At 40.9% G+C, this 23,912-nt stretch overlaps 1 protein-coding gene across 1 annotated transcript in view; it reads right to left on the bottom strand.

Annotated features, from left to right (window-relative positions):
* Positions 1 to 23,912, bottom strand: part of LOC126333207 (cilia- and flagella-associated protein 57-like) — a 141,893-nt gene that overhangs the window by 101,560 nt on the left and 16,421 nt on the right. The window contains exon 3 of the mRNA XM_049996721.1: positions 4,622 to 4,889. Within this exon, the coding sequence (XP_049852678.1) occupies positions 4,622 to 4,889 (268 nt within the window). The remainder of the gene's footprint in view (positions 1 to 4,621; positions 4,890 to 23,912) is intronic.

Here is a 23,912-nt window from a genome sequence, read left to right as displayed (position 1 = left end):
TAAGTTCTGATTGCTGTATTTACCGTAGAAATAGGTTAAACGCCAATGACAACAGAGTGTTTAGTGCAGAAAAGATTTCGATAAAATCTAGCGAGGTTATCATGGAATTTGATTGTGAATTAATCTGGGTGAAGTTAAGTATCAAAGATCGGTCAAAAATGGTAATCGGATGCTTTTATAGACCTCCTGATTCAGGACCTCCAGTGGCAGTCAGAACTTGCAGAATATCGTTAGTAACTTTGCTGATGCTTCCTTTGTAATAGCAGGTGACATCAACTTGCCAGGTATAGACTGGGAGTGTCATTCTATCAGGGATTCGTGTGACATTGTTGTGGATGTCTTGTACGAAAATTACTTTGAGCAGATAGAGAACTAACTCGTGAGGTTAACATCTTAGATCTTCTGGCAACAAAAAGACCTGAAGGTATCGAGTCAGTTAATGTAGAGAAAGATATCAGTGATCACAAGGCATCTATTACAACGCGTCTTAGAAGAAATGTTAAAAAAAGTAGGAAGATATTTTTACTAAATTTCAGAGTATCTGAGCAGTCAGCATGACGACGAAGATGTGGAGTAAAAATGGAAAAAATTCAAAGGCATCGTGCAAAATGCCCAAGACAAATCTGTACCGAGTAACTTCTTAAGGAAAACTTCTACATAAACAAAGAGAACTTCGTCTCAGATTCAAGAGAAGTAAAAACCTCGCTGAACGAAACGGAAATGCGCGTAAGGAGAGCAATGAGAGAAGCGTTCAATGACTTTGAAAGTAAAACTTTGTCAACCGATCTGAGTAAAATACCCTAAGAGGTTTTGGTCGCATGTAAAATCATTAAGTGGTCAAAAGCATCTATTTACTCACTCAGTGAACCTAGTAGCAACGCGCGGTGTGGCCACGTGGTTTGAGGCGCCATGTCACGGATTGCGAGGCCCCTCCCACCGGAGCTTCGAGCCCTCCCTCGGGCATGGATGTGTGTGTGTTGTTCTTAGCATACGCTAGTTTAGGTTAGTTTAAGCAGTGTGTAAGTCTAGGGACCAATGACCTCAGCAGTTTGGTGCCTTAGAAATTCACATACATTTGAACATATGAACCATACTGACACCGAAATAGATGATAATAGAGAGAAGGGCCAAATACTGAATTCCGTCTTCCGAAGTTGCTTCACCGCGGAAGATCGTAGCACTGTCCTTGCTTTCAAACGTCGTACGAACATCGAAATGGCAGATATTGAGGTAATCGATCCCGCAATAGAAAAACAACTACAGTCATTCAGTAGTGGAAAGGCGTCAGCACCAGATAAGATACCTATACGATTCTGCAAATATTATGCGAAAGAACTATCGTTTGTGCAACGAGGGTACCTAGCGACTGGAAGCAACCGCAGGTAGTTCCCGTTTTTAAGAAATACCGTAAGACAGATGTACACAATTACAGACCTACATCGTTGACGTCAATCTGTTGTAGAATTATGAAACATGTTTTATGCTCAAGAATTATGACCTTAATCTGTTGTAGAATTATGGAACATGTTTTATACTCAAGAATTATGACCTTCTTGGACAAGGAAAATCTCCTCTATAAAAATCAACATGGATTCCGCAAACAAAGGTCCTATAAAACTGAGCTGGCTCTCTACCTCCGTGGTATCCATAGCGCCATAGACAATTACGCTCAGGTTGATGCCCTGTTCCTTGACTTCAGAAAGGCACTTGACACCGTCTCCTACTACTGTTTAATGAAAAAAATACGAACTTATCAGGTATCAGATCATATTTGCGACTGGATTCATGACTTCTTTGCATACAGAACTCAACACGTCGCTCTTGACGAAACAAAATCGACAGATGTAAAGGTAATTTCCGGAGTACTCCAAGAAAGCGTGATATGACCGTTATGAGGTACTTCAAAAGAACCTATTTCTACAAGAGTTCGTCGTATGTTATCACCCATCAGTTTTCAGAAGTAAAATATAATTTTTTAAATGTTAAAAAATTTATAAGGTCTTACTCCCGTGGAACAGGTGAAAAATTAATTTCACGCACAAAGTAAAGACCCGATAACAAGAAAATTAAGGTTGCTCATTCACAGAATTTTAATATACCGGTAATCGTAAGACACTGCGTGTAGCAATTCCTTCAGCAGTTTTTCACAGTTAAACTGTCCTTGGGACTCCATTAACGTATTGTTATCTTGTCCTTACTACACAACGGCAGAGTCAGTGCAAGAAATATGATGTCTACATTAATAGACCGTTTCATTTGTCAAAAATACTAACCAGGACAATATTTTATTTTGAAGTCAGTGGTGGCTGCTGCCCACACAGTCAAGACTCGTTTGCGGACTCTTGTTTATTCGTACATTTTTGCTTTTGTTATTTTTATGTATTTGTATGGAGTGTGGCCATGTATGGAAGTGAAACATGGACGATAAATAGTTTAGACAAGAAGAGAATAGAAGCTTTCGAAATGTGGTGCTACAGAAGAATGCTGAAGATTAGATGGGTAGATCACATAACTAATGAGGAAGTATTGAATAGGATTGGGGAGAACAGAAGTTTGCGGCACAACTTGACCAGAAGAAGGGATCGGTTGGTAGGACATGTTCTGAGGCATCAAGGGATCACCGGTTTAGTATTGGAGGGCGGTGTGGAGGGTAAAAATCGTAGAGGGAGACCAAGAGATGAATACACTAAGCAGATTCAGAAGGATGCAGGTTGCAGTAGGTACTGGGAGATGAAGAAGCTTGCACAGGATAGAGTAGCATGGAGAGCTTCATCAAACCAATCTCAGGACTGAAGACCACAACAACAACATACTTTCAGCCTTGTCAGAAATGTACAAGAATACCAGTGGCACTTTTTCTTTCAAAAGCACCTGTTTTGTAATCTTCGCTACGTTTATAAACAGAATTTTGCATTAGTTCATCGTTTTATCTAAGAGGTTCAAAAGCATCTATTCCGCTCTCCCAAAGGGTACCGCTGAGAAGTGTTACACTCAGATAAAATATGTACTTCTTCAAAATACACCATCGATAGGTAAATGCAGAAAAAATTCGTTATCTACTGCAGAGACGTCACGTGGAGAATCTCCTTTAACAGATACCAGTGTGCAGCAGATGTGGCGTGCTGAAGGAGTATTGCATTTCTTATTGAGGTAGGCCAAATGGATGGGGACTGAGTCTAAAAGTTTACGTTTCAAACATATCTCCACTGAGGAGAACTGATACTGAAGTCAGTGGTGGCTTTTAACAACAAATTCACACTTATCTCTTTGCATCTTTTATCTAATACTTTGACCAGTGTAAGATTTTACTATTAATTATAACACACTCTGTATACTAATTTTATACTAGGCGCCTCCTCCGCTTGGCGTCCTAACCGGCCTGTCTTGTGGCTCGGTCCTTAAACTGGCCGTGGACACGTGTAGTTAACACCACAAGCAACAAAGCTCAGTTCACTAAAGATAACAGTGTGCGCCAGGCTGAGGTTCGTAGTCACCTGAAACAAGTGAATATCGGTCCAAAGTCGAGCATCGTCATGTGACTTTTGTCGAATCTGTTACTTCCATCACTCACCGTACCGAGTGTCTTCTTGGAGAGCGCGCTTAGCAAATGAATTATTAAACGCTTATAAACCTAGCAAAAATACATTAATAATTCCCTTTACTGTAATTACAGATTTACTGAATGTCAAATTTCGAAGGTAACTAGTGAAAGAAATTTGCAGCTAATCCTTCTCATATGCAGGGTAAGATAAGTAACAGGACAAACGTTAAGGACCCAAATTGGCCAACATGATAACACCGCATTTCTGTGTTCTTATTGATGCAGTATCAAAAATGTTAAGATTACAGAAAATGATTTGCTATCTTCACTGTTAACTGCACCCTTGGCGCCCGCATGGGGTCTCCCGGCCAACAATGCCGTAAGATCATTTGATTTTTCTTTCTCTCACCTTAAGTATAATTTTTACAGGATTAATATTTCAGACTAGCAAAAAAATATCGGAATTTTAAGTAATTTTTTGTGTGTTTATGCTCCATAAATATGTAGTAGTGTAGCAACTCTTATTGGAGAATATGTATAAAGCCTTTTGTAATCAATATTTTTGTGGAACGTTCAGAGCATATTGGTGTTACTGAAAAGTTATAAGTGCGACTTTGTTCACAATTCGCCATATCAAGTTGAATTTTCAATTTTTCTGACCAGAATTCCACTTTACATATCATTTGGACTCTTTGTAACATTAATTTGTCTCACTACGGGAGGCACCGGTGGAACAAAAGTCAAATATTCATTTCTCTAGTCAAGGGACAACGTTGCTATTTTTAGTTTTATCGTAAACTGCCATTTTAAACATAAAGAGCAAATATAAAAAGGGAAAAATTAATTAATTTTGCAATCATCGGTCCTAAATGTCCAATGGAACCGACGTCTAAAATTAAATATGGTTTTGCACTGCACACAGTACCACATATTTATGGGAGCATTGCTGTCAGAGAGCCAAGAAGGAGTAGTGACGGTGACAGAACGAACCCTGTCACCACAAATTTCTGGACATGTAAATACCGTTATTCATCAACACAGTTTTTAGATTACAGTTTAATGTAAGATGAAATCACTGACCTGATAGACTTCTCCTGTTCCATCTTCATTAATTGCTTGTGTTGAGGACTTTAGATCTCCCGTTTGTAACTCATAACATAGTAGCATCCACTGAGGCTTGCCAAGAATTACCATTAAGAACTTTAAATCAAATGTGAAACAGGCAACAACAACTTCCTTGCCAGGAATGTCAGGAGAAACACAGATTACTTTTTTTTGCTTCAATGTTGTCAAATCATACACCGAAATATAACGTCCGTCTGTTTGATACACAATAGCTGCCATCATTCTGAAAAAGAAATTTTTCAGTTCGCAAAAAAACGGAAAATACGTGATAGATACACTGCCTGACAGAAAAGTGAAGCATCCAGATGGTCGGTTGTCAATGTCAGCTTCGTATAGCTACTCACCATCGGTGAGTAATCGATTAGAGTTGCAATTCTCTGTCACAGCTAGAATAGCAACCAAAGTGCGTTACCGTTGTTCGTGTTTCGTAGTGTTACCAGAACTGGTAAGGCACATAAGGGCCTAAACAGTGGGCGATGTTGCTTGAACACAGAGCTGCCGCGTACTTCAGTTAGACAGCGTTATCAGAATATGACAGTGTTTGAAAGGGGCCTCAGTGTAGTCTCCATTTGGTCGGCTGGTCAAATCGTGCAATATTCAGATTTGTGGGGCATTCGGATGTGAAAGTGGTCCAGTATTGGGCTGAGTGGGAACGTGACGTCCGGCATACTCGTCGTCAAGTGCGAAAGTGGGGCAATGGTAATTTTAGAGCTTTGGCGCCGCCCATACCCTGGCCCTCCTGGATCCTCTGTGGACGCCCATATCGGAAAACAGCAGCAGCGGCACTATCGAATTACCGACCCATGCATATATTGCGCCATGAACACCACAACACAAACGGCTGTTTGTGGTGCTGTGACCAATAGGCGAGGACTGCTGATGAATGGGTTCGCACTGTGTTCAGCGATGAATGCATCATCCCAGATGACCATCGTCGGCGAGTGTGACGGCGACTTGGCAGCGGTCCCATTCTTCCAATGCTTTGGAGAGCTGCAGCCGTGCCGCTCCTGGTGCAGGGAGCCATCGGGCACGACTTCAGGTAACTGCTGGTGGTGACTGAGGGAACTCTGAGGACACATCTGTACTTTACGGACATCCTGCGTCCTCGTGTATTACCTCTCGTGCGACAGTGTTGTATTCCTGTCGTGACAGCAAGATCGCCAGATCTGTCCCCAGTACAACAAGTGCAGGACCAGCTCGGACGCCAGCACCATTCCGGTGCAAATTCCCAGCATCAGCTACAAAAGTCGTGGTTCGGCGCCTCAGTAGAGTACACAACGGCTTTATGACAGTCTTCCCATCCGAATCAATGGATGCATCCACGCCCGACGGGGCGCGACGTCATATTGATAAGAGGGCTCATGCTGCCAAGTTCTTTGTAAATTTGACTCGATATTGTAATCACTGAAATAACATTACATTCCATCTCAAGCCGTGAAGGTCATTTCGTTTCCTCTTCCCTTCCGTGTGCTTCGGATTTTTTGTCAGGCGGTGCATTTCATTTCCTCTGTTATTTTAGACAGCAGTACAATCCCAAATATGGTTCGCTGCTCCTATTCTATGTACAGAGTAAAATGTTAGAGCAGTTAAATACGAAACTAAAGTTTATGCAATATGATAGCGACGTTTATTTTTCTTAATTTTTGTCAACGTTTAAGTAATTGACATCTCCTTGTGGAGACGTACTCGCAACAGAGATGAAAAAAAAAACATGTAAAATACAGTAGAAGGCGTCATCAAAGGTTCATCAAAGATAAAAATTAATTCAAAAGCTTTATGAGTTATTATGTGCGGAAATTGGAACATTAATTTTATGTATGTTCGCTACGTGGCCTTGACATGACGATGGCGCAGTGATATTCGTTAGAGGAATTTCCCCGATTTTTGTGGCACAATAGGTATTATCAAGCTACAAATAGTCGTCCACAAGGCGCTTTAGCTGAAACGGAGCCAATTCCGTTAGCAAGGGCCCGCCCACCTGCACGCATAGAGATATTCCTGTGAGTAAAACTGACGGTAAAAACGCATAGTGGTTCCTTCAGAACCTGCTGCAAAAATTCCCTTTACATAGGTCATAAAAATAAGTTCAACTCTTCTAAGTCGACTGTGTTTTACTAGATACGAGTATTTGAATAGGCCTCTGGTCCTCTGGTTGACCAGCCACCCGAACTCTTCAGCTGGACTTTGAGGAGCCAAAGCATCCTTCCGCGCTCGGTGTTGTCTGTCGTACTGCCGTATTGACCTACAGTTAAGGCGCCATTCTGGTAAAAGCTGTTACTCTGTGGCGAAGCGTCAAAAGAATAAAGAAAGCAGCTGCTACGTCGGGTAAGTATTTCGATCGTTCTGTTGCTCGGCAGCCGCGTTAATTCTTCTGCTAATTTATAGATGGTAGCCCCTACTTCTGATGCTAATCGAGACTCGAGATGATCCATGCTGCCAATCAAACAATGTCAGACCGCTCTAAATGCAGTTTTGTCATTACTCTTTTGCATCTCTCTCTTTCGTCTCATTATCTGATACATATTATTATCTGTAACATACCTTATCCCATTATAAGAGCAGTATTTGCCAGATGGATCGTTAAAATCTTTTGATAATTTTAGTATTTGTGCACTCTTTGTCACATATGATTCAAATGATGAAACAGTGCACGGGTTTTCCATGCTTACGACGATACGTGTGAAGAATTTCTTCTCGTTATCAAGTGCAAATATTAACACGTAAGTGTTTTGACTCAAGTTTGCATGTGTGTTCCTCTGCCTCTCTTGAACTGTGGTTGTCTTTCCGAGATTATGATACTGAAATCGGAAAATTGGATAAGATAAATCTTGCGACTATTTACATGTTATGTAAGAAATTGTATTTTTGTCTGCCTACTTGCAGGTACTGTACTGCCTCCATTACACAGAAACCCACACACATGCAAACTATCTCTCGGACTGTTCGCTTGTGTTAGTATAGCTTCACGAAGGGTTTGGATACAGCCAGACATTATCTCTGGATTACATTATTTACGTAAAGTTGTCACTTACAACTTTTATATTACCATTATTGTGAATTACTGACTTTTAAATTATCAGTTATGATTTATATTCTATTTTATACTTTCTTGTAAAGATACTGAGTAGAGTGTAAGAAGAACTGAACACATTTATGGAATTTACTACAGTTATTATATGCAGGAGAAATATTTGAGAAAATTTATTGATTCACTATCCACTTTATTAATGAGAATTTTTTCTCCTTGGTTTTTATGATGTATAAAAATTCCTTCCATTAAATCCACTGTATGCTCTTTATGAAACTGATAGAGTATCTCAAGATCTTCTTTTATGTTTCTGAATTATGTCTAATGTTTTTTATGTCTATTGCCATTGTTGAATTTATGAACTGCTTATGTGCATACCAGTTGTGATAAGGGGACGTAGTATGTAATTTTCTACCAGTCTGTCCTATGTACTACGATGAGCTAGCTCTACATGTATTTTTGTATATTCTGGAGTCTGAGAATTTATGTTTCTTATTTTTTAAGATGTACACTAATTTCTGCTGTAGTTTATGGAGAAAGCTACGTTCACTTTATGTGATTTAAGTAGATTTGCGTTTCTTTATTTTTATTTTTTTTTGTTTGTTTGAGAAATGCTGCCCAAGTAAGGTATTATTCTTCCATCAGAAGAGCCAGGAATTTTTTTTTCCTTTTGCTGTTTCCTTGAGTATTTTGTCTATCACTGGGCTGGGGAAGTTTGTAGCCACTGCAATTTGCCTCTCTCTACGTTCTTTGTACAATGGAATTTTGTTTGATGTTTGTACCATCGTTTTGTATGGCTAGCCCATCTGATTGTTGATAAATATTGGCAGTGTGTGTAAAATAATTCTAGTTGAGGATCAGTAACTCTATAAATTTAATAAATTTTTTGTGTTTTAATAAATTGTTGTTTGTGACAGCAATGGCTACTTTAATAGGGATATTAGAATACAGCTTGATGAAGTCTAGTGATATAATGTGGGCACCATATGGAATATTTATTACCCTTATTTCAGGGATTAATGTGGTACTGTTCTTTAAAGTATCAGTTTCTTCAATTGCGAAGTAAATTTTATAAAAAAAATTGAGTTTTAAGATAGTCTGTGTGCAAGACTGTTCATACTGTTAACTACTGGTCTGATTGAACATCTTTCCTTGTGTACTGTAGTTTGGGATCTTAATATGAAGGTTTTAGGGTTCATATGGGTGATGTATTTCTTTTCATATTCTGTCTGGAAGAAATATTTTTTTTAACTGTCCTTTAATTTTCATATGCAGCTGTTTTATTTGAGTTTGTGTTAAGTAGTGTACTATGTTGTTTTCTGTAAAAAATTTAAAAAGTTCTTTGCACATATTCATATTCAGTATCTTTCACATTTACAATCGTGTGGCCTTAATCTGCTTTTGTGGTTATTAGCTGATCCTCTCTAATTTTTTTGTTTATATTGCTTTTTGCCTTTGAAACATTTTGTTTGATACTACAGTTATCTTCATATCTCACTAGTTCCTTCTCTAGAAGTGTGTTTATTTTGTAACCTATGGCAGATTTTTAATTGCTGTTCAATTTTGCACTTTTTTGCATTCTTAATTGCCACTACAAGTAGTTTTAGTGTGATGTCCGATATGTTTTACCTTGCATTGTATTTAAAACGTTTAACGTGTTTATCTCTTTCTTCTTGAATACTATATCTGCGCCGTTCAGTACTCTACTCGCGAATTTAAACTCGTTATCATCTTTTCAGTGCTATTAATGTTATTCAAACGCCTTGATTTTGGAGGTTTTGCGGAAAATGTGACTTAAATATTTTTGTAGTTACTGCACGTTATGTTATGTTTCTAGGAGTTGTAGGAAACAGAGATGTGAAGTCCAGATTTGGCAGAAACCTGAAATTGTATATATATATAATACACTTGCAGTAGAGTTGATTTTTCTATATTTTCAATATTGAATGAATAATTTGGGTAAAATCTAACACTATGCAAAACATAAAAACTATGTAAATTATCTACTTCTAGGTTCTGACGTAGTCTTGATATTGTAATTATTATATAATCTAGCAATCAGTAATGTGGTATAGCACTTGGGTTTTGTATCACGAAATTTTCAGCTACAATCCGCTTTTGAATGGTCCCATAAAAGCATCTAGGTGTGCACATGATTCCTTTAAAAATTTATGTTTGTTTTGTTTTATGAGATCGGATGATACTTATTGCTGGGCTTCACTCAGGAAAATGTTCCTTTCCAACCAAAAATTATTGGACCACTGCGAAATACGAAACGACAAGGCAATAATCTGTTTTAATAAACAAAATCGGTATGGTTACATGAGGTTGCTGGAGGTACAAGCTTTTCAGTTTATAAATCCAGTCTCCATGTCTTTCTGCCCTCTTCCTGCTGTAAAACTCCGTTATATTTTCGTTGTGAGCGCTACAGGACTTCAATTTTGGAGCAACATAAATGTCGAATAAATTAATCTGAATTCCTGGGAAACGTTTTTCGTACTGGCATTTATGTTAAATATCATGTGGCAGGTGCATTAATATTTACGTGTGAAGAACTGATAAAGACTGTTATGGCTGTTTCATGACATATACTTTTCTGATGAGCAACAATCATCAAATTTTCCAACAGCGAACTTTTTTCTAATTACGGAAACTGTGATACTGGCGAGCTCTTAAAGACAACTGCTAGCAAGGAAATTTTGTACAGTTATAATTTTAAGTATAATAATGGAGATTATAAAGGACTTGGTCCTCATGAATGTGAACGAATCTTATCCAGAATATAATCCATCTTACTACAGTAGCTTGTTAGTACATTCAGTAGACAGTAATTCTCTATCCTAGTTACAGTTATTCAAAGCATTCTTCAGGTACCATTTCCAACCACACGTGAGGCCCCTATAGAGTAAGAAACTGACAAAGACAGAAAGAGAGGAGCAAACATCCCTATGCCAAAGACCTGGATACAAACTGTTTCGTCATTACCAGTTTCTATGATAAAGAACCGGTCATTATATTTTTTATGCATACCCATATGCTGTAACTATACATATTTTTACGTCCATCATATATCAGTTTTATTCGAATGCAGCTCTCATGTGATTAGTATTTGTGAAGCCTGCCTTGTGTCTTTTAGAAAAAAAAATTGGGCTTAATTTCACCTACCACACAGGGATTTTTCAGGCAGTTACCCACTTTTACTAGAAAGTTCCCAACGGCAGGGATTACTGTAGATGGAGTCACATTAGGAGCAGAGGAAGTACTTTTACATCCATCTAGGTTACACATTTTTCTGTTTTCCAAAGAAAGAATCATAATGAGATGAGATCAAATAATCGAGGTGAAAACTTCTGCATAAAATTATTTCTCTCCATCTACCGATTTTTTGATACTTGGCTAGTTTCTTTTTCTCCCACCAAAGAGTTTTTAATAGGAAATTCATCATCATACTAATGCCACACCAACTGATAGAAATTTAATGTTTCTTCTAGCAGCTCACATGAATTTTGTGTGGATAAATACCTATACATTTGCCCAGTCATATCACCATTCATAATTAATGACTACTGAAGACGTTGGTGCTAAGTGTGGCTACACATCCTAAATGTAACAAAAAACATAATAAATCTACTGAAAATCTACTCCATGAGCAACAGCATCTGCTAGTGTTGGGCAGATGTTTCATCGTACATCAGCATTGTTGTCTGTTATAGAGAATGTAAAAAGAAGTACTAATAATGCTGTTAAAAGTCAAAATCTTACTTATTTGGGAAATGCTATTCAATTACCAATCAAATCTAATGTAACAGACATTGCTATAAAAATATTATCACAAATTTTTGAGGCTTTGACATTTATATTACGGATTTTCAAATGTTCAAATGTGTGTGAAATCTTTGGGACTTAACCGCTAAGGTTATCAGTCCCTAAGCTTACACCCTACTTAACCTAAATCATCCTAGGGACAAACACACACATCCATGCCCGAGGGAGGACTCGAAACTCCGCTGGGACCAGCCGCACAGTCCATGACTGCAGCGCCTGAGACCGCTCGGCTAATCCCGCGCGGCTATTATGAATTTGATCACCTCAAATTAGAGATCTGGGCTGACCTAGTTTGGGTCGAAAAATATTCTTAAGAGCTCACTGACTATTCCCACACATGCTCCATTAAAAAGTACCAACGTCCTTGGGCCTGTTCGGGTGGAGTTTAGTTTTTTCAGGTTGATAGACTGTATATCTGTTCATTATAAATCTACATCTACATCCACATGACTACTCTGCAATTCACATTTAAGTGCTTGGCAGAGGATTCATCAAACCACAATCATACTATCACTCTACTATTCCACTCCCGAACAGCGAGCGGGGAAAACGAACACCTAAACCTTTCTGTTCGAGCTCTGATTTCTCTTATTTTATTTTGATGATCATTCCTACCTATGTAGGTTGGGCTCAACAAAATATTTTCGCATTCGGAAGAGAAAGTTGGTGACTGAAATTTCGTAAAAAGGTCTCGCCGCGACGATGAACGTCTATGCTGTAATGACTTCCATCCCAACTCGTGTATCATATCTGTCACACTCTCTCCCCTACAACGTGATAATACAAAACGAGCTGCCCTTTTTTGCACCCTTTCGATGTCCTCCGTCAATCCCACCTGGTAAGGATCCCACACCGCGCAGCAATATTCTAAAAGAGGACGAACGAGTGTAGTGTAAGCTGTCTCTTTAGTGGACTTGTTGCATCTGCTAAGTGTCCTGCCAATGAAACGCAACCTTTGGCTAGCCTTCCCGACAATATTATCTATGTGGTCCTTCCAACTGAAGTTGTTCGTAATTTTAACACCCAAGTACTTAGTTGAATTGACAGCCTTGAGAATTGTACTACTTATCGAGTAATCGAATTCCAACGGATTTCTTTTGGAACTCATGTGGATCATCTCACACTTTTCGTTATTTAGCGTCAACTGCCACCTGACACACCATACAGCAATCTTTTCTAAATCGCTTTGCAGCTGATACTGGTCTTCGGATGACCTTACTAGACGGTAAATTACAGCATCATCTGCGAACAGTCTAAGAGAACTGCTCAGATTGTCACCCAGGTCATGTATATAGATCAGGAACAGTAGAGGTCCCAGGACGCTTCCCTGGGGAACACCTGATATCACTTCAGTTTTACTCGATGATTTGCCGTCTATTACTACGAACTGCGACCTTCCTGACAGGAAATCACGAATCCAGTCGCACAACTGAGACGATACCCCATAGCTCCGCAGCTTGATTAGAAGTCGCTTGTGAGGAACGGTGTCAAAAGCTTTCCGGAAATCTAGAAATACGGAATCAACTTGAGATCCCCTGTCGATAGCGGCCATTACTTCGTGCGAATAAAGAGCTAGCTGCGTTGCACAAGAGCGATGTTTTCTGAAGCCATGCTGATTACGTGTCAATAGATCGTTCCCTTCGAGGTGATTCATAATGTTTGAATACTGTATATGCTCCAAAACCCTACTGCAAACCAAAGTCAATGATATAGGTCTGTAGTTAAATGGATTACTCCTACTACCCTTCTTGAACACTGGTGCGACTCGCGCAATTTTCCAATTTTTCCAATCTGTAGGTACTGATCTATCGGTGAGCGAGCGGTTGTATATGAGTGCTAAGTAGGGAGCTATAGTATCAGCGTAATCTGAAAGGAACATAATCGGTATACAATCTGGACCTGAAGACTTGCACGTATCAAGCGATTTGAGTTGCTTCGCAACCCCTAAGGTATCTACTTCTAAAAAACTCATGCTGGCAGATGTTCGTGTTTCAAATTCTGGAATATTCCATTCGTCTTCCCAGGTGAAGGAATTTCGGAAAACTGCGTTCAATAACTCTGCTTTAGCGACACAGTCGTCGATAACAGTACCATCGGCACTGCGCAGCGAAGGTATTGACTGCGTCTTGCCGCTTGTGTACTTTACATACGACCAGAATTTCTTCGGATTTTCTACCAAATTTCGAGACAATGTTTCGTTGTGGAACCTATTAAAGGCATCTCGCATCGAAGTACGTGCCAAATTTCGCGCGTCTGTAAATTTTAGCCCATCTTCGGGATTTCGCGTTCTTCTGAACTTCGCATGCTTTTTCCGTTGCCTCTGCAACAGCGTTCGGAACTTTTTTGTGTACCATGGGGGATCCGTTCCATCTCTTACCAATTTATGAGGTATGAATATCTCAATTTCTGTTGCTACTATATCTTTGAATTTGAGCCACATCTCGTCTACATTCGCATAGTCAGTTCGGAAGGAATGGAAATTGTCTTTTAGGAAGGCTTCTAGTGACACTTTATCCGCTTTTTTAAATAAAAATTATTTTGCGTTTGTTTCTGATGGATTTGGAAGAAATGGTATTGAGCCTAGCTACAATGACCTTGTGATCACTAATCCCTGTATCAGTCATGATGCTCTCTATCAGCTCTGGATTGTTTGTGGCTAAGAGGTCAAGTGTGTTTTCGCAACCATTTACAATTCGCGTGGGTTCGTGGACTAACTGCTCGAAATAATTTTCGGAGGAAGCATTTAGGACAATCTCGGAAGACGTTTTCTGCCTACCACCGGTTTTGAACAAGTATTTTTGCCAACATACCGAGGGTAGGTTGAAGTCCCCACCAACTATAACCGTATGAGTGGGGTATTTATTTGTTACGAGACTCAAACTTTCTCTGAACTGTTCCGCAACTGTATCATCGGAGTCTGGGGATCGGTAGAAGGAGCCAATTATTAACTTAATTCGGCTGTTCAGTATAACCTCCAACCATCCAATTCGCACGGAGTATCTACTTCGACTTCACTACAAGATAAACCACTACTGACAGACACAAACACTCCACTACCAATTCTGCCTAATCTGTCTTTCCTGAACACCGTCTGAGACTTCGTAAAAATTTCTGCAGAACTTATTTCAGGCTTTAGCCAGCTTTCTGTACCTATAACGATATCAGCTTCTGTGCTTTCTATTAGCGCTTGAAGCTCAGGGACTTTTCCAGCGCAACTACAACAATTTATAACTATAATTCCGACTGTTCCTTGATCCAAGCACGTCCTGTAATTGCCAAGCACCCTTTGACATTGCAGCCCATCCCGCACTTTCCCGAGGCCTTCTAACCTAAAAAACCGCCCAGTCCACGCCACACAGCCTCCGCTACCCGTGTAGCCGCCAGCTGAGTGTAGTGAACTCCTGACCTATTCAGCGGAACCCGAAACCCCACCACCCTATGGCGTAAGTCAAGGAATCTGCAGCCAATACGGTCGCAAAACCGTCTGAGCCTCTGATTCAGACCCTCCACCCGGCTCTGCACCAAAGGTCCGCAGTCGGTTCTGTCAACGATGCTGCAGATGGTGAGCTCTGCCTTCATCTCGTAAGCAAGGCCGGCAGCCTTCACCAAATCAGATAGCCGCTGGAATCCAGAGAGAATTTCCTCAGATCCAAAGCGACACACGTCTTTAGTGCCGACATGTGCCACCACCTGCAGCTGGCTGCACCCTGTGCTCTTCATGGCATCCGGAAGGACCCTTTCCACATCAGGAATGACTCCTTCGGGAATGCACACCGAGTGCACACTGGATTTCTTCCCCTCCTTAGCCGCCAGATCCCTAAGGGGCCCCATTAAGCGCCTAACATTGGAGCTCCCAACTACCAGTAAGCCCACCCTCTGCGACTGCCCGGACCTTGAAGGCTGAGAATGATCCTCTGAAACAGGGCAGGCAGCTGCATCTGGCTCAGCCAGAGACAGTGCCTGAAACCGGTTTGTCAGACGCACCGGGGAGGCTTTCTGATCAGCCTGCGGGGACGCCTTTCGCTGCCTGCCACGCCTTGGAACGACCTCCCAAACAACCACAGGCGAGGGCTCAGCCCCACTGCGGGCAGCAACCGGGGCAACCACAGCGGCAGACCGATCTGGGGACAGACGGGACGAGGTTGACATCCCCGTGATACCCAAGTCCGGCTCCCCACAGTGGTGCCCATTGGCAACAGCCTAAAGCTGCGCGACCGAAGTCAGAGCCGATTGCAGCTGTGAGCGAAGGGATGCCAAGTCAGCCCTCATCCGAACACAGCAATCGCAGTCCCTGTCCATTCTAATCGATGTTGAACAACAGTTACTGAAACACGAGTCTATTACCAATGAATAGCTTTTTCACTCAATTATGAATCCAGACTGCATTTCTAATACTGCAATTTTTACTCAGACCTAAAACATTACAATAGTAACTAGAAAATTTTAAGTTGTCAGATTGCTTTATCAAATTCCTGAATACAAAGACTGAAGTTGAAGTTGAAATAAATTCTAATTTCGAAATTACAGCTGTTACCATATTGCGATGACAAAAATTGGTTTCTGATATTCTGTACATACTGAAGCTATATTTTCTTTCTGAGACATAATAAAGGCTGAAAATCTAACACATTTGTAATGATACAGCGTAATAGTTGTTAATATTACTATAACTGGTATTATGTTCGCTAAATTATTTCATATGACTATATACAAATTCATTTTTGTAATAAGCAAAGAAATGATGTATCCACTCCATGAGAATCAAAATAAGAATATTAGAAATTTATTTACTTTTTTATATTTCATTCCAAGAGAATATGATCTATGCAAAAATAATAATGACCAATGAATAATAAAGCAAAAATAATCATAATAATAAATAATCATAATAATAAATAAATGCTGAAATATCATCTATAGAAACCACTATGAATTTTCTTGTGACTTGTGATGGAAACTGTTTGACATATGTTAACCTGGTTTGACAAACATACTTTATTAGAAAGCAGTAGCCTTCCCATAAAACGTGGTATTGATGCAGAACCTACTGAAAGTATTGAATACAATGAATTCATCATAACTCGTGAAAATTGGTGCATATTGTGCCTCAGACCAGAAGTTCCTGTAGTCAGCTATTTGTGCAAGACTTCTTCAATATAACTGCGTGACTGATTTTTCCTCTATTAATTGCATTAATCACTTATATAATTTAATTTCATTGTATTTTTTGGATTTCATGCCCATTGATTCCTTACATTTCATTTCAGGCTTGTATGTTCACGTCCTAATAGACTTTTATCCATGACGACCCTCTGCCACAGTGTGCAGTGGTGAGTGAGTGTGGCGAGCAAAAATTCGCGAAATATGGTGTAATAAATACGCTGAGGAAAAGCTGTATACTCTGTGTCTTACGAACTTTACTGTGCAGATGCGAATTTATTATTTCATTTTTTTTTTACTAATTGGAACACTGGAGGATGTACCGGATAACATAAGTTTAATGCGAGGTGTTTGATTAATTTTGCCAAGCGATTATCACCAAAGGCTCCTTGATATTCCGAAATCGACACCAGCGGAGGAAACAAATGCCTGCATAAAGAAGTCTTTCAAATGGTAGCAAATAAAGATACTCAGATTAACAACGTATATGAGAAACCAAACATCAGGAGACATAAGAGGGCAAGGATTTGGCCGAAATCTGTTATAGAAAAAAATGGTTCAAATGGCTCTAAGCACTATGGGACTCAACTGCTGTGGTCATCAGTCCCCTAGAACTTAGAACTACTTAAACCTAACTAACCTAAGGACATCACACACATCCATGCCCGAGGCAGGATTCGAACCTGCGACCGTAGCAGTCGCACGGTTCCGGACTGCGCGCCTAGAACCGCGAGACCACCGCGGCCTGCCTATTATAGAAGAAGGCACATAACCAGCAGGCGCAAATTCCGGCCATTTCAGAATCACACATGATTTTTGTAATAATGTTATAATCCATATATAAAGGGTATCGTCAACAATTACACCAATTCAGACTGGTTATGGGCGCTGAAAAGCAAAATTGTCAACGAAATCAACAAGACAGTACAAGAGCTCATCCTGGGACCAGAAACATCTTCCATCTCAATCGATTCAGTGACTGATGATAATGCCAGTGTACATTTTCCAAGTTCGTTGAATATAACTGAAATGCTGTTGCAATGCCTCAAATTGAAGGTTGGCTTGCGAGTCATTTTACTGTGCGATCTAAATTCGCCAAAACTATGTAATGACACAAGACTCTGCATCACGCAGCTCCACAGTAACATCATCGGAGCGAGTATAATGATTACTAAACAAAATAGTCAGATGGTTTTTATACCACAAATACCCTATTGTCATGTGGGTTGGCCCTCAACTTAAAACAACTGCAGTTCCCATTTAAATTAGCATACTGCATGACCATCAACAAAGCTTAGGAGCAAACATTCTAATACTGTGGCGTTAACTTAATGGAATCATGTTTCTCTGATGGAGTAATGTACGTAGAGTGCTCACATTTCTTCGTTTACAGTCGGTCAGTGAAACTGCAAATATGGTTTACAAGCAAGTATTGAGAAAACAAGATTTTATACTTATGTATGCGCAAAGAAAAGTAAATGCCTAATGAAATAAAGTAACTTCCCTTCCTTTCCAGCTTCATTTAAATTATGTTAAGACAATATTACTAAACTAGTATCGGCCCCGTGGTGCTACCCTAAATTAAAAACGCGTAACGCAATGTTAATGCCAATATGGGTGGAACAGGGTGAAGATTGTATCAGCGATTACACTCACTAATACTGTAAAGTTCGAAAGCCGTAGAGTACTATGTGTTCTACATTGCGCATTGTACTGAGATATCTGCCAACCACGATTATCCACTTCCAGCCACAACAGTAGGGATGAGAAACGTTGAGGACTCTGTCATCATAACACTTCATCGTGAATATATGGTAACATTCGTAAGTCATATATTATTTAGTTTTACCTATGAGTATTTCTTGTTGCATATTTCAGAGATTTTTACGCACCACGCTCACTCATTGCCACGCACCGTGCCAAACTACCCCACCAACAGGATAATTGCATTCATAGTACCATTAATGAGATACGAGGGTTGTTTTTTAAGTAAGGGCCGTTTTTATTTTTAAAAAAGGATACAAATACTTTTGTAAAAAACTTTTATTTTCTGATTCTACACACTTTTACCTATTTTTCTACATAGTTGCCTTGTTTATTTAAGCACTTGTCATACCGCACAACTAAGTTTTTAATACCCTCTTAAAAGCATTCGGCCGCCTGCTCCGACAGCCAGGAGTTCACTTCATCGTCGTCATTGAATCGCTGCCTGCCAAGATGGTGTTTCAGGTACCGGAAAAGGTGAAAGTCGCTAGGAGGAAGGTCGGGGCTGTATGGTGCATGGTCCAAAATTTCCCAGGCAAAAGAATCAATCAAATCCCCAGTCTTTTGAGAGGTGTGGGGCCTAGCGTTATCGTGCAGGAGCAAAACTCCTTTTGTGAGCATACTGCGTCTTTTGTTTTGAATTGCTCTGCGGAGATTCTTTAGAGTTGCACAGTAGGCGTCTGAGTTGATTGTCATTCCTCATGGCATAAAGTCCACTATCAAAACACCGCAGCGGTCCCAGAACACAGTTGCCATAATCTTCAGCTTTGACAGCGTCTGTTTGGCTTTGACCTTGACAGGTGAAGTTGTGTGTCGCCATTCCATCGATTGTCTCTTGCTTTCGGGAGTGATATGGGACACCAATGGTTCATCCCCAGTGGCAATTTGACTCAACATGTCATCCCCCTTCTTCCTCGTAACGAATCAAAAAGTCCAATGAAGTGGCAAGTCTCTTCCCTTTGTGATCCTCTGTGAGGAGTCTGGGTACCCACCGAGAAAACATATTCTTAAAGTTTAGGTTTTCAGACACAATTTTGTACAAAACCGATATCGAAACTTGTGGAAATTGCAAAGAAAGAGTGGAAATTGTGAATCTTCTGTCCTGGCGAATCTTTGTTTCGACTGCAGCCACCAAATCATCAGTGATCACAGAGGGCCGGCCTGAGCGTTCTTCGTCATGGACGTTTTGACGGCCATTTTTAAACTGTGTAACCCATTGACGCACTTTACCTTCGCTCATTGCATTCAAGCCATAAACTTCTGTTAACTGACGATGAGTTTCTGCAGCTGATAGGCTTCTCGCGGTCAAAAAACGTGTCACTGACCGTATCTCACACGCGGCGGGCGATTCAATAATCGTAAACATTATAAAGTAGCACAGCGATGCGTACACGACAGCTACAGAGCTGCAACTTGCATCAGTGTGAACGGGAAGGACGCCGGCAAGTAGCGCGGTGGCTTGTTGCGGCGCCCCGCGCGAATTACGGGACTATACGCGCGAACGGCCCATACTTAAAAAAGAACCCTCGTATACACCTGATTGCATCTCATGTCTAGAATGGTACTTGTTACGGTGTAAAGTCAGCGCCAGCACGTCAGAGAAGAGACGACTTGAGAAAAGGTCAGCCAATCGCACGCTGACTGACCGCCCTCCAGGACGACAACGCGACAACAGTGGCCCCTAGGTAAAGAGGACATAAACCCCTCGCCCGACTGGTGGCAGCCCACTTCGATAGCAGCTTTAACGTTCGCCACCTCATCAGCCGACGCATCGTAGCCTCTATCATTAGTAATCGCTATGTAGCAGAGACCTGTATATGTCTACTCTGAAGGAGACGTTATTTTGTTTGTCGCCCTTTGTTTGCGACACATAAGGCATTTCGTAGCCGTTATGACATGCATTTTGAAGTCCGTTTTTACTGGAATTTTTTCTTGTTTCAGCCCGCACTTTTGCCTTTCAAGTTTGGCGGTAGCGTTCTGGCTCACTTTGCACATCTTGATGGTTTGAAGAACGCTGTTGACACCCTGAGATACGGATATTTTGTGTAGGAATGTGGTATCTTCCAAAGGGAAGGAATATTGGGGTTTAACATACCACCGACGACGAGATCATTAGAATCGGAGCATTAGCTTGGAGGTTTCGGGTTCCGCTGAATAGGTCAGGAGTTCACTACACTCAGCTGGCGGCTACACGGGTAGCGGAGGCTGTGTGGCGTGGACTGGGCGGTTTTTTAGGTTAGAAGGCCTCGGGAAAGTGCGGGATGGGCTGCAATGTCAAAGGGTGCTTGGCAATTACAGGACGTGCTTGGATCAAGGAACAGTCGGAATTATAGTTGTAAATTGTTGTAGTTGCGCTGGAAAAGTCCCTGAGCTTCAAGCGCTAATAGAAAGCACAGAAGCTGATATCGTTATAGGTACAGAAAGCTGGCTAAAGCCTGAAATAAGTTCTGCAGAAATTTTTACGAAGTCTGAGACGGTGTTCAGGAAAGATAGATTAGGCAGAATTGGTAGTGGAGTGTTTGTGTCTGTCAGTAGTGGTTTATCTTGTAGTGAAGTCGAAGTAGATACTCCGTGCGAATTGGTGTGGGTGGAGGTTATACTTAACAGCCGAATTAAGTTAATAATTGGCTCCTTCTACCGACCCCCAGACTCCGATGATACAGTTGCGGAACAGTTCAGAGAAAGTTTGAGTCTCGTAACAAATAAATACCCCACTCATACGGTTATAGTTGGTGGGGACTTCAACCTACCCTCGGTATGCTGGCAAAAATACTTGTTCAAAACCGGTGGTAGGCAGAAAACGTCTTCCGAGATTGTCCTAAATGCATTCTCCGAAAATTATTTCGAGCAGTTAGTCCACGAACCCACGCGAATTGTAAATGGTTGCGAAAACACACTTGACCTCTTAGCCACAAACAATCCAGAGCTGATAGAGAGCATCATGACTGATACAGGGATTAGTGATCACAAGGTCATTGTAGCTAGGCTCAATACCATTTCTTCCAAACCCATCAGAAACAAACGCAAAATAATTTTTATTTAAAAAAGCGGATAAAGTGCCACTAGAAGCCTTCCTAAAAGACAATTTCCATTCCTTCCGAACTGACTATGCGAATGTAGACGAGATGTGGCTCAAATTCAAAGATATAGTAGCAACAGAAATTGAGATATTCATACCTCATAAATTGGTAAGAGATGGAACGGATCCCCCGTGGTACACAAAAAAGGTCCGAACGCTGTTGCAGAGGCAACGGAAAAAGCATGCGAAGTTCAGAAGAACGCGAAATCCCGAAGATGGGCTAAAATTTACAGACGCGCGAAATTTGGCACGTACTTCGATGCGAGATGCCTTTAATAGGTTCCACAACGAAACACTGTCTCGAAATTTGGTAGAAAATCCGAAGAAATTCTGGTCCTATGTAAAATACACAAGCGGCAAGACGCAGTCAATACCTTCGCTGCGCAGTGCCGATGGTACTGTTATCGACGACTGTTCCGCTAAAGCGGAGTTATTGAACGCAGTTTTCCGAAATTCCTTCACCAAGGAAGACGAATGGAATATTCCAGAATTTGAAACACGAACATCTGCTAGCATGAGTTTCTTAGAAGTAGATACCTTAGGGGTTGCGAAGCAACTCAAATCGCTTAATACGGGCAAGTCTTCAGGTCCAGATTGTATACCGATTATGTTCCTTTCAGATTACGCTGATACTATAGTTCCCTACTTAGCACTCATATACAACCGCTCGCTCACCGATAGATCTGTACCTACAGATTGGAAAATTGCGCAGGTCGCACCAGTGTTTAAGAAGGTTAGTAGGAGTAGTCCATTTAACTACAGACCTATATCATTGACGTCAGTTTGCAGTAGGGTTTTGGAGCATATACTGTTTTCAAACATTATGAACCACCTCGAAGGGAACGATCTATTGACACGTAATCAGCATGGCTTCAGAAAACATCGCTCTTGTGCAACGCAGCTAGCTCTTTATTCGCACGAAGTAATGGCCGCTATCGACAGGGGATCTCAAGTTGATTCCGTATTTCTAGATTTCCGGAAAGCTTTTGACACCGTTCCTCACAAGCGACTTCTAATCAAGCTGCGGAGCTATGGGGTATCGTCTCAGTTGTGCGACTGGATTCGTGATTTCCTGTCAGGAAGGTCGCAGTTCGTAGTAATAGACGGCAAATCATCGAGTAAAACTGAAGTGATATCAGGTGTTCCCCAGGGAAGCGTCCTGGGACCTCTACTGTTCCTGATCTATATAAATGACCTGGGTGACAATCTGAGCAGTTCTCTTAGACTGTTCGCAGATGATGCTGTAATTTACCGTCTAGTAAGGTCATCCGAAGACCAGTATCAGCTGCAAAGCGATTTAGAAAAGATTGCTGTATGGTGTGTCAGGTGGCAGTTGACGCTAAATAACGAAAAGTGTGAGATGATCCACATGAGTTCCAAAAGAAATCCGTTGGAATTCGATTACTCGATAAATAGTACAATTCTCAAGGCTGTCAATTCAACTAAGTACCTGGGTGTTAAAATTACGAACAACTTCAGTTGGAAGGACCACATAGATAATATTGTCGGGAAGGCGAGCCAAAGGTTGCGTTTCATTGGCAGGACACTTAGCAGATGCAACAAGTCCACTAAAGAGACAGCTTACACTACACTCGTTCGTCCTCTGTTAGAATATTGCTGCGCGGTGTGGGATCCTTACCAGGTGGGATTGACGGAGGACATCGAAAGGGTGCAAAAAAGGGCAGCTCGTTTTGTATTATCGCGTTATAGGGGAGAGAGTGTGGCAGATATGGTAAGCGAGTTGGGATGGAAGTCATTACAGCATAGACGTTTTTCGTCGCGGCGAGAGCTTTTTACGAAATTTCAGTCACCAACTTTCTCTTCCGAATGCGAAAATATTTTGTTGAGCCCAACCTACATAGGTAGGAATGATCATCAAAATAAAATAAGAGAAATCAGAGCTCGAACAGAAAGGTTTAGGTGTTCGTTTTTCCCGCTCGCTGTTCGGGAGTGGAATAGTAGAGAGATAGTATGATTGTGGTTCGATGAACCCTCTGCCAAGCACTTAAATGTGAATTGCAGAGTAGTCATGTAGATGTAGATGTAGAAGAACACTGCAGTGACTTTTTAAAGCAACAATCCTGGGATTTGCTTTAGAAGATTTAAGGAAACCGTGAAGTAGTATACCTGTTGGTATTATGGGCCACTCTGCCCTTAAATGGTCTTGAAAAGTGCATGTGTTGGTGAAAGTTGCCTACACGCAATCTCGATGATATCATGTGTTCAAGGCCATTGTTGATGTCATTGCTCCTGGCATGTAGGCAACATGCACTGGCACTTACATTTAACCAGGTCATTTAAGTACAAAGTGGCACAGTGTCCCTTAGATATATTAGTCATGGAAAACATAAATCTGGATCAGAACCATAGTGTCCTGCATGTGAGAGCTG

The sequence above is a fragment of the Schistocerca gregaria genome, chromosome 2, assembly GCF_023897955.1.
Source record: "Schistocerca gregaria isolate iqSchGreg1 chromosome 2, iqSchGreg1.2, whole genome shotgun sequence".
In the NCBI taxonomy this organism is placed as follows: domain Eukaryota; kingdom Metazoa; phylum Arthropoda; class Insecta; order Orthoptera; family Acrididae; genus Schistocerca; species Schistocerca gregaria.
Note: the sequence above shows the minus strand (reverse complement) of the source record. Positions and strands in the feature narration are given on the sequence as shown.